This window comes from Barbatula barbatula (assembly GCF_947034865.1).
Source record: "Barbatula barbatula genome assembly, chromosome: 8".
Classification (NCBI taxonomy): Eukaryota; Metazoa; Chordata; class Actinopteri; order Cypriniformes; family Nemacheilidae; genus Barbatula; species Barbatula barbatula.
The window spans coordinates 20,916,658-20,933,577 of record NC_136771.1 but is presented as its reverse complement, the minus strand read 5'-3'; the positions used below and the strand labels follow the sequence as shown (position 1 = coordinate 20,933,577).

Genomic DNA, 16,920 nt, shown 5'->3' with positions numbered 1-16,920 from the left:
GGCACATTTATATATTTTCTATATAAAAAAACATTAAAGCACTTTATTTGTGCACCAGAAAGCTCCAAGGCAGTCGATCCGGACGCGAACTACATAATCTCGCGATACTCAACAGGACACGAGACTTAAGGCGGATGTTGATACTTGCTCCGGATTTCTGTACCGTCTCAATGATCGTTTCTCAGCGAGGCCGTATGATATACGTTATCGCCAATATTTGCGTAACGTGTGCGAAACGCGTTTTTTCTCGGCGCTTCTCTCGGGAAGCATAGAGGCCGAGGCGGGAGGCGATGATGGAGGACTTTGATGAGATTTACGAGGAGGAGGAAGAGGAAGACGAGGACAGGGCCGCGGAAGAGCAGCTGCTCAAATACGCTCCGGACCCGGTGGTCGTGCGCGGATCCGGACACGTCACTGTGTAAGACGCCCGGCGGCTCTGGACGTAGTCATATATAGATTATCAATCAACATTTTCACTCTTAAGTAACACGAGACTGTGATCGGTATCGTCAGAGCCAACACACAACAGCTTATCTTAACCCTTTCGAAAGCTAACCATGGTTTTACTATAGAAAGCATGGTATGGTAAACTATGGTATTCGTAGTTAAACCATAGTAACCATGTCATGTCCCATGATCTCACTTATTGTAATATAACATGGTATTTGTGTTGTAATTCAAATAATGATCAATACGCCAAAACGTGGTTGTTGGACTAGTAAGAACGTTATTAGAGTAAAACCATGGTTAAGCATGGTCCCAAGTTTCCTAGAGAGCATTTTGAGCTTTCTAGTGAAAAATCTGGACCACAGATTCTCTCTTGGCAGCTCGTTTACTAGGTTTTGAGAACATTTAATGAATAAAACATATGCAGTCCTTCACAGTATTTATTACAAAGTAACGTCCACTTTGGGTTTATGTGAAATAAGCCTAATTAAAATACTAAAATATTATAAAACTCAAATGAACGTTTCTCTCACGACAGGTTTGGACTGAGCAATAAATTTGAGTCAGAGTTTCCCTCAGCTCTTACAGGAAAGGTGAGTGTCACATGAATGCAATTTCTGTCTTCTGGAAAAAAAACATGGTGTTATGAAGTTAATGCATAAGTTTAATAGACTTAAGATGGTACCCATCAGATTGTTCCCCCATTATTATATAATAAAAATAACAAATGATCACAAAAGTAGATTTGACTCTGAAATATATATTCGTGTCTATCTGTAGCACATTTATTTTATTACCTGTTCGAATGGAAGCAGGAATGTCCTTGTATGCTTTATTGTTTCAGTTTCACAACATGATACTAATATCCATCGCTGTCTGTGTATTTCTAGGTAGCACCAGAGGAGTTCAAGGCCAGCATAAACCGTGTGAACAGCTGTCTGCGGAAAGCTCTTCCTGTGAATGTGCGCTGGCTGTTGTGTGGTTGTCTGTGCTGTTGCTGTACTCTGGGCTTTAGTCTGTGGCCGGTCATCTGTCTTAGCAAAAGGGTGAGTTCAGCGTCGCTCTTAAATTAAGAATGTCTCGGATTCAATTCAAGCTAAGCTCCATTGTCACCGTTTGAGGTATTCTGTTGGTTACCAACATAGTCATAGAAAATAATGTTCACTATTTTGTATGCTCACAAAAATAATATGGAAGTTTATGTTTGTGCCGAATAAACAATAAACACACACACTCCTGAAAGTATTGCACAAAGCACATCTGACATAATTATACGTACAGAACATCCACCTAGACAAATAGTTCCACCTACCATTCAGAGATGATTTACAACTCAAATAATACATCTGGGCCTATTGCCTTAAACTCGGTTTGTTAGTTTTTCGACAGAGCTTATCTTCCATCGAACCCTAAATATCTATATATAATATATTTCTATTTTGTCCACAAACAAAAGCATCATAAAATAACAAACAGTCTTGTATTGAATTGTGAAACGTCTAATACTGTCTTTTGAATCTGTAGACACGAAGATCCATAGAGAAGTTATTGGAGTGGGAAAACAGCAGATTGTATAACAAGGTATGTATAAGTATGCTTGAGATCTATTTGTTTTCCGTTCTGTGTTTGGTAATAATATAACCATATGTATTGTATTCTATATGTATGTGTATTGTATGTATATGTATATGTATTCTATATGTATTGAATTACATTAAAACTGCTGAATAGTTATTCTATCGTAAGTCAAGTTTGGGCCGTGTAATGTTTTTTTTATGTTGCTGCTGAAACCGCCTATACGTCAGATGCTAAATTTATTAGTTTTTCATTATTCATTCAGCTCTCTTTGGATTGGAGACTCAGCAAAAGGAAGTGTGAAACCAACAACATGATGGAATATGTAAGCATAAACGCACACGCTCAGTAACACAGTTCAGGGTTTCCATGTAGCTTTTCATTTCGAAGGAATGTACACACTTGTGAATTGCATGATTTAAATATACAGTATCTCACAGAAGTGAGTACACCACTCGCATTTTTGTAAATATATTATTATATCTTTTCATGTGAGAACACTTTAGCAGAGTGTCATTTCTTCAATGTAAAGTAGTGAGTGTATAGTTTGTATAACAGTGTACATTTGCTGTCCCCTCAAAATGACTCAACACGCAGCCATTAATGTCTAAACCCTGACAAAAGTGAGTACACATCGAAGTGAAAATGTCCAAATTGGGCCCAAAGTGTCAATATTTTGTGTGGCCACCATTATTTTCCAGCACTGCCTTAACCCTCTTGGGCATGGAGTTCACCAGAGCTTCACAGGTTGCCACTGCAGACCTCTTCCACTCCAACGCGACATCACAGAGCTGGTGGATGTTAGAGACCTTGCAGTCCTCCACAGACTTGCTTGGCCAGTCCATCACCTTTACCCTCAGCTTCTTTAGGTGTGTTTAGGGTCGTCATGTTGGAATACTGCCCTGTGGCCCGGTCTCCAAAGGGAGGGGATCATGCTCTGCTTCAGTATGTCACAGTACATGTTGGAATTCATGGTTCCCTCACTGACCTGTAGCTCCCCAGTGCCGCTAGCACTCATGCAGCCCCAGACCATGACACTCCCACCACCACGCTTGACTCCAGGCAAGACACACTTGTCTTTGTTCTCATCACCTGGCTGCCGCCACACACGCTTGACACAATATGAACCAAATAATTATATCTTGGTCTCCTCAGACCACAGGACATGATTCCAGTTATCCATGTCCTTAGTCTGCTTGTCTTCAGCAAACTGTTTGCGAGCTTTCTGGTGCATCATCTTAAGAAGAGGCTTCCTTCTAGGACGACAGCCATGCAGACCAATTTGATGCAGTGTGCGGCATATGGTCGGAGCACTGACAGGCTGACCCCCCCACCCCTTCAACCTCTGCAGCAATGCTGGCAGTACTCATACGTCTATTTCCCCAAAGACAACCTCTGGATATGACGCTGAGCACGTGCACTCAACTTCTTTGGTCGACCATGGCTAGACCTGTCCTGTTAAACCGCTGTATGTTCTTGGCCACCATGCTGCAGCTCAGTTTCAGGGTCTTGGCAATCTTCTTATAGCCTAGGCCAGTCATCCTCAATAGGTGGACCGCGGTCTGGATCCGGACTGCCACATTTAGCAATGAACAACGTTTAAATTGGGCAATTATTTAAAGATAGTAGTTCTGGTATGAAAGTGAAAAGGTGACAATGGCATGGAAAGGCTAATTTAGTTAGAAACACTGTTTTCTGTTTATGATTTTTATTGTTATATAGCATTTTTATTGTTACATTTAAATTGTTGTTTGCATGTTAGTAGTTTTTTTATTTTATTTAGAAATATTAATTATCAGACTTCTTTTAAGAGGACATTTCCCTAAAACCCTATGTGGAGCAACAATACATTTTGCAGATCCTCAGAGAGTTCTTTGCAATGAGGTGCCATGTTGAACTTCCAGTGACCAGTATGAGAGAGTGAGAGCGATAACACCATATTTAACACACCTACTCCCCATTCACACCTGAGACTTTGTAACACTAACAAATCACTTGACATCGGGGGTTGGAAAGTGGCTAATTGGACCCTATTTGGACATTTTCATTTATACTCACTTCTGTTGCCAGCGGTTTATACATTAATGGCTGTGTGTTGAGGGATTTACACTGTTATACAAGCTGTACACTCACTACTTCATATACAAAAATGTGAGGGGTTCACGTCAAACAGATTAAATTTAACTAATCGATGATGACGTGTTACACTTATGTAGAATTGTATTTGCAGTTTTAAACTTTCACTTTTCTCTTCACTGGACAGGTCATTTTAATAGAGTTTCTACCCAAGATTCCCATCTTTAGGCCGGATTAGCAGTGGCAGAGCTGAATTTAAGCCTCCGGCGTGGTCTTCCCGAGGTGCCTTTCTCCGGTACTGTCATGGTTGCCTCATACCCTTACCCTCCACACAGACTCTGTTCACATACGAGCGCCACTTACCACACTCCTCACAGAGAAAAGCACTGTTTACAACCCACACAGAGTCTTCAAAGAGGCCGCGACAAAACTCCCAAAGCTGTAAACTGACACACATCACACAATCTGCACAAGTGGATTCCTGTTGCTGACTACCACCTGAATCACTGTGGAACGGACCAGGGTGATCCATGAGGAGTAAATTGGAGAATGAAACGGTCCCTGCACAATACATGGTTCTCCATGTCTCCCTCTCACATATTATCAACATTATACAAAGACAATCAAATACTGACTGTGCCACGCACCAACTAGACTCTTACGGACTTTTACAGGTCTAGTTAATGTCAAGGGCCTGATGGGCTCCAGGTGCACCAATGGGGTAGTGATGCAGTACAGAATACATGTTTCTGCTGTTCTCTTTTTTTGGAGTATTTTTTAGCAATGTTTATTTGCTCTGTTTAAAGAGATAAACAGCGAATGTTTGTCTTGAATTGTGTGTGTGGGTGATTGTTTCTGTCCGGCTACAAGAAATATCTTCTCATTCTCTCATGTTAAACAAATCAAGCAATTTGTGAGTTGGATCAGATTCAAAATATTAAAATATGCATTATATTATCAGTTATTAGTGACGGTCACACTTAATAACTTCTCCAGTATAATTTGTTAAATCCACTTATGTTGGAGCTTGTTTAAGGCAGAACGGATAATAAATTAATTTTTTACATTTAACATTGTTGAGCTTTGTTTCAAGAGTCAGGTTAAAATATTTGTTCAAACAGACCTCACAAGTTTTGCTGCCTGCAGGCCTTTCTCTTGGGGAACTATATTTGTGCAAATGTAGGTTTATAAGGCATTCGGGTCCGATAACTCACTTTTTAGGTCCTTCAAAACCTAAATACTATTACGTGTGTGCGTGTGTACTGATATTACTGACAGTACAATGCCCTCTCTTGTCTGATGTCATCCCAAATCCCAGGGACATCATCTTTATTTTTCAAATATTATTTCTGTGTATTTATGTACAATGTGTGTACAGAAATAAAATATGCCCAACTTGATATTTATTACATTTCCTTTCATATGTAAATGTAGAGATATATAGTATGTTTTGTAATTATATAATAATCATTTCAAACACCTTAACAACTGCATAGTTATGTCATGTAAATGCACTTTATTTCTTTATTTTAAAATACCTTTGTTGACTACAGCACACACCATTTTTATATAGGAGCTAGTGAATCTAGAGCGACTCTCACTCTTCCCAAGTGTCTCCATATATATTCTTCTTTCCTGTTTATAGATTAAAAACAGAGATTAATGGAGGATTTACCTCTATAACATTTCCATTATATAATGTAGGTAGGTTCTTTGGCATTTATTGCGGACAACAACAGAATAATTTACATTTAGCGTTGTCAAACAAGTCATTGTAAGTAATCGCATCTAGAATAAAGGTTTGTGTTTACTTAGTAGATGTCTGTGTACTGTGCACATTAGTTTTGTATTTATAAACACAATTACATACACACTTATATATACATTTAGGAAACATGTTATTAATTTATATTTACTTTTATTCATAAACATTCAATCATTTTAAATTTTTCTTAAATAAATGCGTGTATGTTTTTATAATACAAACTTAATATGCACAGTACACAAACATATATTATATAAACACAAACTTATTTTGGATGCCATTTATTTTGATTAATCGTTTGACAGCACAAATTTTTATAAATGCGTTGAAAGACTGATATTATTTCCTGGTAAACACAGCCATGAATCGCCGACTATGGTACAAAAAGGGGGTTGGACCTTTAAATAACTGACATAAATAATTTACATAAATTTATTAAGCAAACTTATTCATCCTGTAACTACTGAGATTTACAGCCATCAGTCCTGTGGTGGAACAATTCATTTACACGTCTCACCTTTTTTGGCTGCTGCGACGTCAGCCGGATGCTTTATCTGTACGCCTGCTTTCTGATTCACTGTGATATCATAGTTCTCTCTGTTGCGAGTCTGTAGATCTTCGTACAGAATTGGTTTCTTTTGTATGTCCTCCTCGATGTGCGATGGCTCTGTTGGATTTAGGGGTGGTTTTTAACAGTTTTAAACTGAATATGTGTGCAAAATGTATAAATGTGGTCCCCACTTTATTAGTCTCTACAGACACCACAGGTACTGTGGCAAATTACGCAAACCGATGAAGATGCTTAGTTACCAGAGAGTCGTGTGTCATATGCTGAGGTCATGGAGTCGCTGTAAGTGCCATCTTTTTCATAGGAGAATGACTGAGTTTTGTCTAAATCACTTAACTCAGGCTGCCCGCGAGGAATCCTGAGAGAAAAGTATAACGTGTTAGGCTTATTTATTTGTGTTAGTTGTGTATGTTTGTGTGCGCTGTGTTTACATTGGCAGGCGATGCTGCTCTCTTTGCCTCAGTGCCTCTCCCAGCGGAGAATTCTCCAACGTCTTGAACTTCTCAGTACAAGTCTTCATATATGACATCTTTCCTCCGAGGTAGCCACAAACACCAGCAACTAACACCAAACACACACATAGATACTCCCACTATAAGGTATTTCTATTGACATTACTATAGATAGACAGACATTTTACTTACATGCTACTTTGGGCAAAGAACCAAATCTACCCGAAGCGGTAAGTGCACCTAATAAAAACATATCAAAACATTGGATTACCACTAACCAGAACCCTTTGGAGATCATTTAATAATTTAATGTTTTGTCCTACAAGATACTCACGTCTAGAGATCAGGAACTGAGTAAGAGCCATGCTGATGACTGATATAGGTACAGCTGTATGTGTTAAGAGAAGTTTAATTTTCACAAAAAACAAAACATAAGGATAATGTTCAGCAATATATGTGCACTCACATCTGTACCAGAAGCTCTCCTGATTGCAATCCCTGAAGACTCTCCCCTCTTCCTCAGTGGGAATGTAGTCAATTCCTATGGGACCCTACAAACACACACATATGCATGTGTGTATATGCACCCTTAAAAAGCACTGTAGTGTTACATCAGTCAAGTGAGGTAAAGAGAGAGAAGCAGACAGACCGAGACATATAAATCAGATTGTATGGTCGTCCAAAGTGTTACAAATTATACAACACGATTTTGTCGAAATGTTGTAAATTTCCAACAGTATTCAGCATTAGAGATAGAGATGTCTACAAAGCTGGTAAATTCCTGTTATGTTTTATTACGTTTTTTCATAACACACCAATACTTTTTGTCCTGATCGTCCAGGATTCGTGAAACCCGCCTCAGGCTGTTGGGACATTGCGCAGCCGATGTATCTCTCGCTAAATCCTTGGCGTTTCGAGTCAGATCCGTGGGCGTGGCTTGTTGTTTTTGACTAAATCCTTGGTGTTTCAAATCTTACGAAACCTTTACCCTTGCCCACTCCCTAACCCTTACCTTATTCTAACCACTTAAACTACCTATGATTGTTAAACTTGCCAAAAACGCTGTTGCATGATGACGTCCGACTCGTGATACCGGCAGCTCTGACACACAAATGTCAAATCTGGAACCTTCTTCCTCGATGGTTTTAATGGAGAACACGTGTTTGTTTGCTGCCGCCTTGCGGTTTAAATGGAAACAAGCACCTTCGAGTGCATTGATCTAATGTTGCGAGTGTTCGTTTACATGAAGTAATCGAAGTAACCTAGTTAGTGCTAACCGCATACTATAGATATATAGTATATATGCAATTTGAGCTCACGAGCAGGTTTATTTGTTGGTCGGTTATTTTCTATTTATTAGCAAGCCATTTCAAAGATATCGATCTTCCCCTTGAGGTAGATAGAAACTCCATTAAAGGAATTTAGTAACTCTCACATAATATGAAATTCTGCTATGAAGTTACAGAAAAACTACTTGAGATTTGCTTGGTGTCTAGGCACAATATTGTGGACAGCAAACCCTTGACTAGTGCTTTCTAGCCAGCAGAGAGCACTGCAGTTGAACTTTTCAATGCATAGTTACATGCATAGTTACACAGAGATTATCTTGATTTATAATGCTTCATAGTGGATTATTTATGATGTATTCATATAATCTAGATAGATACAGTACATTATTTCCCCCATGACTCATAATAATCACCCAATTTGTTTAGAAACCGATTGGAATTCTGTTGTGATGGTATGACAAGAATGTCCATCTATCGATTAGTGCCCTAGATTCAGTGTACAGTGTTTGATTTGTCCCCACACTGTAAGGTTAACCAGGACCACACACACACATACAGTTCATGACCTCACACATAGGATACAGAGACATAATCGACGTGGCAAGTTTAACGCCAACTTAATCTAATGTGCCACAGTGAGCATTGACACAAACATGCCACAACATCACAGAGGTTATGTTGCACATTGCTTCTTGAAGAGTTTTACATTACAAACATTGGAAACCAGACGAACAGACAAAAAGGAGACAGGCAGTGAATCATGGCACTGTGCACGCGTCCCCTCCCAGAGCGTTATCACTGACGTGGTAAACCTTGGACAGGGAATCCTCAATGATCTTCTGGTGGCTATAAATGCCACTAACAGAGCACATGTAGACCATCACTCTGAAGAATACATTTAAAAGGAAATAATGGGGCAAATGCGCACCTCTTAGACACAATCCTGTGTTCTGGCTGTGGTATATTTAGTTTTAGTCACATATTTGGTACCCTTTGGAACTGGCGAGACAGGTCGAGAGGGGATTTGGTGAAGCGCATAGATAGAGCAAGTACTTGACTTCTAGGCGCTGAAGGTGAACTCACTCCAAGAAGACAAAGAGAATTTGGAAGTATTTTATTTTTCTGTCAACTGTCCGGACAGATTTTGTTCCCACTGATAGTGGGCTTTGAAAACTCAACACGGACAACCCCACTACACCTCAGGTGAGTGTTATCTTCATCCTGGTTGTAAGATCTGCCTTAATTAAATTTTATCAAGGAATGGCCATTTTTTTTTAAATTTTAACATGAGATGTGCCAATAGCACATCGTGTAGAATTAAATTAAAGACCAAGTTATTTGCAGTGTTTCTTATTGTAAAAAGGTTGTGTTAAATAAGAATGAGATTGAAGTTGTTCATATTCTGTCTGGTGTCAGTGGAAAAAGCTGGTGGTAAATTACTGTATGTGGTACAATACAGAAATCAATACACAACCATATGAGTTTGATCAATTGAGGAAGCTTTGATTTGTCCTGTCCATTTACTTAGATAATTATTTTGCATAATTGTATTATTAATAACGTAATAATAATGGAAATCTTATGATTCCGTAAAAAGGAATGTTTGTAACTTATTGTTAGTTTATAATGCATAAAATAAACTTGAAACGTATTTCAACTGAATGAATGTTTAGTCCTTTCTCAAATATTGAATACATGGGTTAGCGTAAAATCGCAACACTTTTCTACGAATAGTATGTTCAAATAAAACCTTCTCACTGTTTTCAGACCAATCATATTCCCAGAAAAAAATTACCTGGTTGCCTTTAAAATATTTCATACGTCATTCAAAGTTCAATCTGCTTAAAATTGTAGGTTACGTTGAACCAACAAAATACAACAAATAATATTTAAAAAAAAATACTAACTTCACTATTCTTAGCTTTGTATACTGTGCTTAATGGACTAGTTTGATGCACTTATGAATTTTGTTGCCTATGTTGTTATAATTGCTTCCAATGTTTCCTCATCTGTAAGTCGCTTTGGATAAAAGCGTCTGCTAAATGACTAAATGTAAATGTAATATTTTACTGTGTTATTTCAAAGTAAATACTGTTTATACAGTATACATAATGTCTCATATGATCTAATATCAAACTACTCATGTCCTTAAAACTGAGAAAACATCAGTAAAACAATGACACCGGATGTGTGTGTGTGTATCACAGACAATGGCACCTCACTTCAAGATGGAGACACGTTCTGAAGAGATGCCAACAGAACAACTTGATGGTAGGTACAGTGACCATTTAAACTGAAAAATATGAGTCTGTTTATAATTGAAAAACTAAAGTGTCTAACACTTTTCTCAGGTCCAGCTAAAAAGTCCCTCTCCACAGCACCTCTCATTGAGGATGATCCCTGGGATCTTCCTGAATTGCAGGACACTGGGGTTAAATGGGCAGGTAAGCTGCATATAGCTTTGTACTGTGTTATTTATTAAATTATTAGACACTTTTATTTAGAGCAACTGACAAGGAATTCAACAAAGGCTACATTTTATCAGTTTGTATATTGATATGAACCCCATGACCTTACCATTACCCCAATGTGAAATAAATTCACAAGGATAAATAAGTATTAAACTTTTTTTTCTGTATTTCACTTAGATCTGGACACTAAAGGGAAAATCCTCCGAGTTCTAATCACAGTAGGAAAGCTTATTGGTCTGGTCGGTTTGCTGTACATATTTGTTTGCGCACTGGACATCCTCAGCTCGGGCTTTCAGCTTGTTGGAGGTACCATTAAAATGCCCACCTATAACACACCAACACAGGTTGGAATCTAATTGAACCTTTTTTGCATTCATTGATCATGCAAAGTATTGTGTTTCATCAGGTAAAGCAGCAGGGGACATATTCCAGGACAATGCAGTGCTGTCAAATCCTTTGGCAGGTCTGGTGATTGGGATGCTGGTAACTCTCCTGGTCCAGAGCTCCAGTACCTCTTCATCAATTGTGGTCAGCATGGTGTCGTCTGGATGTGAGTATGAATCACTTTTAGTGTAAAATAAAAGCATATTTTGGTTCTTCAGTGGTTCTTTGGGATGATTGAGGTGCTATATAGAACCGCTGAAGAACCATAAAGGGGCTTTAAAGGTTCTTTATATGGACACGGTTCTATATAGCACCAGAACTTCCGAACCACTGAAGCACCAAGATATGGTGCTTTATAGAACATAAAAGTGGTTCCCATATGATTACGAGCAAAAAAACACTCTAAGTGCTATATAGCACCATTTTTTATATTGTACAATTTATTTAAATGATTAAAACTCTATTATAATTTTAATGTATTTATTATAAAAAAGTACAGTTCATTTATATTTAGCGAAATTCAATTATATTTTAATTATATTAGTTAAAATTGTATTTAATGATATGCATTGCAATATTGTAGATTTGCTGGTAATCAATTATGATAATTTTGTATTTATTTATAATAATCATAATATAACAAGAATTTAATACTTATATTATTATCATCATCTTCATCCTTATTATAATTTTTTCTTTATATTAATAATAATAATAATGAAAAGATTAATGTTATTCTACTCAATAAATTAATTTCACATTAATTTCCCTGAAAAAGGTGATCAGTAAGTCATGGAAATTATTATAATCGTTAATATAATAACTTTTCAATGTATAATATTAAAGCTACAATTACTTACAATTACAATGACTTGTACAGTCAATTATTATGTAATATTTGTTGTGATGTATCACATTATTTTCATTCTTCTAATGACAACTGTGCCATTATATAATTTACTGTAATTTAACTTTTAAAAAATATTATTTAAGCAATCACATCTTCTATTGAATCACAGAGTCAGGTCACTATTAATCAACCCCTCCCTCAACAGTGCTTAAAGTCTCAACCGCTGTTCCTGTGATCATGGGGACCAACATTGGTACATCAGTCACAAATACAGTAGTGGCCATGACACAAGTTGGCGACAGGGCAAAGTTCCGCAGGTAATGATGAGAACAGGCCTGTGTATGATTGCATGAATTAATATAAAGAGAATATAACATATTGGCTTTTATCTGTCCAGGGCATTTGGAGGTGCCACTGTGCACGATTTCTTCAACTGGCTTTCCGTCCTTGTGCTGTTGCCACTGGAGGTTGCCACAGGTTACCTGGTGAAACTCACGGAACTCATTGTGAAGTCATTCAACATTCAAAGTGGAGAAAACGCACCTGACCTCCTGAACGTCATTACCGACCCGCTTACCCTCTCTATCATAGAGGTGTGTATTACAATAAAGAGCAGGAAGAGAGTAAATAGCTTACATGCAGTGATATTGCCCCTTTCTTCAGTATAAAGCTATGCGGGTTGCTGTTAACAAATAGGATAATAGATTAATAATCTGAAATCAGATTAGTAAAAGATTACAAGCAGAAATAAAGAAATAATTTTGTTTTTTTGTCTTTGTTTTAATTTAAATTTTTCTGTAGCTGGATAAGACTGTAATAAGCGGCATTGCTACCGGAGATCCTGAAGCAAAAAACAAATCTCTTATCAAGATGTGGTGCCAGACCTTCCAAAACACCGTAATTATTTTGATTAGATTAAGACCAAGAGGAAATTATTTATGGAAAATGCTAGAATGTGCCAAACTCACGTGTTCTTCTGACATTTGTGTTTTTCTAGACTCTACAGAATGTGACAATACAAAACTGCACTGATGGGTCTTGTTGGGAACTGAAAAATGTTACAGAAATTTTTAACATAAAAAAATGTGAGATTCTGATTATATTAGTTTTAAAGCATTATAATAACAGTACTTATGAAATGCTTTGAGTTGCCTACTCTTCATGCAGCTCAAGTATATATTTATGTTTATCAGTCTATCGATCATCAAACAATAATTCGTTTTCAACTATTAAATAAAATACAAAACAATGAACCATTTAAAAAACAGTGTTTAATAAATGTATTATATTCCATTTGGATACAGAAATTGTGCTGTTCCTTTAAAATCGATTGAGATATGTTCCTCTCCCTCTATCCACACAGGTCATCACATCTTCATAAACACAACCCTCTCTGACCTGTCAGTGGGTCTGATTTTACTGTTCTGCTCTTTGCTGTTGCTGTGCACTTGCCTCATTGTGATCGTGAAGCTGCTGAACTCAATGCTCAAGGGCCAGGTGGCTGTAGTCATCAAGAAGATTATCAACACTGGTCAGCATCCCACAGCTCATTTTTAACCAGAGAACATATTAGCATGTTAAAGGGATAGTTTACCCCCCCAAAAAAACAGTCATATTTACCCACCTTCATGTTGTTTCAAATCTGTGTACATTTCTTTGTTCTGATGAACACAGAGAAAGATATTTGGACAAAAATATTTTTCTCTGTGTTCAACCAAACAAAGAAATGTATATAGATTTTCATTTTTGAGTGAACTATTCCCTTAAAATATACAAGAAGGACATTTCATAACTTTTAAAGGGACAGTTCTCCCAAAAGATGAATTCTTCATTCCCTAATGTAATTCCAAACCTGTATGACTCTTTTTCTATTGAACACAAAAGAAGACATTTAAAGAAATGTATCATTGCCTTTGAAGCCATACAATGGAAGTAAATGGAGGCCGGTGTTGTTTGGTTTCCAACTTTCATCAAAATATCTTCTTTTGTGTTCTGCAGAGGAGTTTGAATGAGTGTGGATGATGACAGAATTTAAATTTCTGGGTAGACTGTCCCTTTATGTTTGATAAGAGTTTGACATTTTACTTAACATCTTAAACACTTTGACAGATTTTCCATTCCCGTTTGGATGGTTGACTGGATACATTGCGATCATAGTGGGAGCCGGAATGACATTTATTGTGCAGAGCAGCTCTGTCTTCACCTCCGCTATAACTCCTCTTGTAGGTCTGTACAACATATGATATTCCCTTTGTATACTTCATTTACAAGTTGAGGAAACAGGATCCCGTAATTTGAGGGGTATTATTAATACTTAGTGCTTGTAATACTACTTATCTTGTTGAACATTTTCCTATCTTCAGGAGGATGATTGGGTGTGTTTTACTTTTTTACAACTATGCTTCTATCTAATAAATGCTCAAACAACCGACATGTGATACGGCTTTGTTCTTTTTGTTGGCAGGCATTGGTGTCATAAGCATCGAAAGGGTATATCCTCTGTCCCTGGGAGCCAATATTGGCACGACCACAACAGCAATACTAGCAGCCATGGCCAGTCCAGGAGAAACGCTGGCAAATTCATTACAGGTTAGCATGATGTAACAATTTGCACAAAAACACACTCGCACACCCAGTCAATGATGTCACAGTGTACCTTCTTTCATCATTAGATAGCCCTGGTTCATCTCTTCTTCAACCTCTCTGGGATCTTGCTGTGGTACCCGTTCCCCTTTACACGCCTCCCCATTCGTATGGCGAAGGCTCTCGGTAACATAACAGCCCAGTACAGGTGGTTCGCTATCGTCTATATCATCCTCTGCTTCTTCGCCATCCCTCTTCTAGTCTTTGGCCTCTCTCTGGCTGGTTGGCAGGTCCTAGTGGGGGTGCTTGTCCCCATCGTGGTTGTTCTGCTCTTCGCTATCGTCGTTAATGTTCTACAAAAGCACAAACCACATTGGATTCCTTCCTGTCTCCGATCTTGGGACTTTCTCCCTCTGTGGGCTCACTCTCTGGAACCCTGGGATAGAGTTGTCGTTGTTATGGGGGCTCGCTGCTGCTGTTGTTGTAAGTGCTGCAGTTCTATGACGGGAGATGAGGAGACGGGAAAACACAAAAATAAGGATAACGGACTAGAGATGTATGACAATCCAACAAATACTCTGGAGATCAAAGAGGATAAGAAAACATTGGACGCCCCTGAAATCCTAAAGGCAACCTCTTTATAGACACATTGCATGGTTACGTGTTATTAATTTATTATACTTTGATCACTCAAACATGTCTGCAACATATCCAATTCAAACTGGTTTTGAATGTTTATACTTGATGTTGACAGTTTATTGGTGGACTTCAAACAAAAAAGAAACAAAGAATAGTTTGAGTTCACCCTTTATTTTGAAGACATTTGTGTGTGTGTGTGTTTTATATGAACACAGTTTTACATGAAAATATTTTGTACGGCAAATTGTTAATGGTTTTACTAAACACACAATCGTATGAAACACAATGACACATTTTGGAAATACAAAGAACAGTCAAATAAAATCTGATGTAAATTAGATTTAAAATCCATCTATGAATTATTCTCCATGTTTTTATCTACAAAACCTTGTAGTTTATTAGAATATTATTTCATATTTCATCCATACATTATAATATTCATGGTAAACAGAAACTGATATCTGGTAGACTTTTAAAGGTCCAGTTTGCAGAGGGGATACGTACGACAACGCATGCACTAGTCCACTAGGTGTCAATACATGTGTGCAGTTTTCGAAGAAGAACGATATAAAACCAACACGCTGAAACATATCCATCTCCATACAGTTAGGTTGTTGTCCTATGTTGTCTTGGTCGGATTGTTTGCATTGGCGAATTACTTCCTCTATCATTCATTTGCAGTGGGTCTGTGAATGATGCAACTCATCGCTGCCCTCAGACGGTCTGGTTGAGCACAAATTCATTTTACCGTGCATATATGTCAAACTTTGTGTCGCGTTTGTGCACCAGACGGACATGGATGCGGAAAGTCAAGTATACCCAGCGCTTTACATGGAATTCGCCATGTTGTTTCTACAGGAGACATGAACAGACAAACTGTAAATGCGTTATCTCCTTCGGCAAAGAAGCGAAAATGTGAGAACATCTTTGTCCTGTGAGAGCCACCATAGCACAAACGGGAGGGTTGGAGTGAGCCGTTAGATGCAATTCGCAACCTCACTGCTAGATGCCGCTAAAATCTCCACACTGCCCCCTTAAAATCATAAAAAATTATAAATTAATGTATATGGCATTTAACTTTAATCAACAAAACTCATTGGTTTGATCAAGTCCACCATCATTAAAAATGCTAAATCTGTCTACATTTGCTTACCCTCAAGTTATGATAAGACATACATGATGTAGCAATGGGTCTCTTTCATTTCCTCAAAGTTTTTTTCCTGGTTGCTCCTAAATGAGTTTTTACCATTCATCTGAATTACAGGCTGAATCTTGTGACAAAATAAAGAGAGAAATCAGAATCAGTGACATGTTTTGTAGTGTTATGATTTCTAATGATAATTTGAGCCTACATCTAAAGTGATAGTTTACCTAAAAGTAAAAATGCTGTCATCGTTTACTCACCCTCTTTTCATTTCATACCAATTACTTTTTTCTTCAGCAGAACACAAAAGAAGATATTTCGAAGAATGATAGTAACCGAACGGGTTAAAGTGGTTTCGGTCTGTATAAGTGAATGGGTTCTGGTGCTGTTCGGTTTTTATATTTTTCCAAAATATCATCTTATGTGTTCTGCAGAAGAAAGTCATACAGGTTGAGTAAACGATGACAGAATGTTCATTTTTGGGTTATCTTATCTTTATCTTATTGAGAAATGTCATACTCTCAACCCCAGGTTCAATCCCAAAGCTTTATTGCATCCTCTATCAGGGTTAATAATTCTTCTTGGACCATGGTCATATCTGTTGTATGTTCTCTGTTTTTCTATGCTATCAAAGAGACACATGACGAGTGGATAGATTTTAGACCATAAACCCACGT

The 16,920-nt window shown here is 37.7% G+C and overlaps 3 protein-coding genes across 5 annotated transcripts; 2 read left to right on the top strand and 1 right to left on the bottom strand.

The window, feature by feature from the left end:
- Window positions 1-103: 103 nt before the first annotated feature.
- Window positions 104-5,503, top strand: chic2 (cysteine-rich hydrophobic domain 2). The gene is made up of 6 exons (XM_079462710.1): window positions 104-418; window positions 986-1,040; window positions 1,338-1,493; window positions 1,972-2,028; window positions 2,288-2,347; window positions 4,286-5,503. Exons 1-6 carry the CDS (start codon window positions 291-293, stop codon window positions 4,334-4,336), a joined length of 507 nt encoding a protein of 168 aa, XP_079318836.1. The 5' UTR covers window positions 104-290; the 3' UTR covers window positions 4,337-5,503.
- On the bottom strand, window positions 5,393-8,037 carry LOC306897717 (OCIA domain-containing protein 1). Of its 2 annotated transcripts, none has more exons than XM_079462707.1 (8): window positions 7,699-8,037; window positions 7,350-7,434; window positions 7,218-7,271; window positions 7,076-7,123; window positions 6,863-6,992; window positions 6,674-6,789; window positions 6,381-6,530; window positions 5,393-5,733 (listed from the first exon to the last, which is right to left on the bottom strand). In XM_079462707.1, exons 1-8 carry the CDS (start codon window positions 7,756-7,758, stop codon window positions 5,696-5,698), a joined length of 681 nt encoding a protein of 226 aa, XP_079318833.1. In that variant the 5' UTR covers window positions 7,759-8,037; the 3' UTR covers window positions 5,393-5,695. The 2 variants fall into 2 exon arrangements, with proteins under 2 accessions (XP_079318833.1, XP_079318834.1); XM_079462708.1 differs by having other exon boundaries at window positions 5,594-5,733; window positions 7,705-8,019.
- Window positions 8,038-8,804: 767 nt separating this feature from the next.
- slc34a2a (solute carrier family 34 member 2a) lies at window positions 8,805-16,403 on the top strand. 2 transcript variants are annotated; one of them, XM_079462766.1, is made up of 13 exons: window positions 8,805-9,375; window positions 10,380-10,443; window positions 10,524-10,616; window positions 10,821-10,949; window positions 11,050-11,193; window positions 12,083-12,194; window positions 12,275-12,470; window positions 12,679-12,774; window positions 12,875-12,962; window positions 13,241-13,408; window positions 13,987-14,103; window positions 14,342-14,466; window positions 14,550-16,403. In XM_079462766.1, exons 2-13 carry the CDS (start codon window positions 10,383-10,385, stop codon window positions 15,102-15,104), a joined length of 1,884 nt encoding a protein of 627 aa, XP_079318892.1. In that variant the 5' UTR covers window positions 8,805-9,375; window positions 10,380-10,382; the 3' UTR covers window positions 15,105-16,403. The 2 variants fall into 2 exon arrangements, with proteins under 2 accessions (XP_079318892.1, XP_079318893.1); XM_079462767.1 differs by having other exon boundaries at window positions 9,052-9,375; window positions 11,034-11,193.
- The last annotated feature ends 517 nt before the right edge of the window (window positions 16,404-16,920 follow it).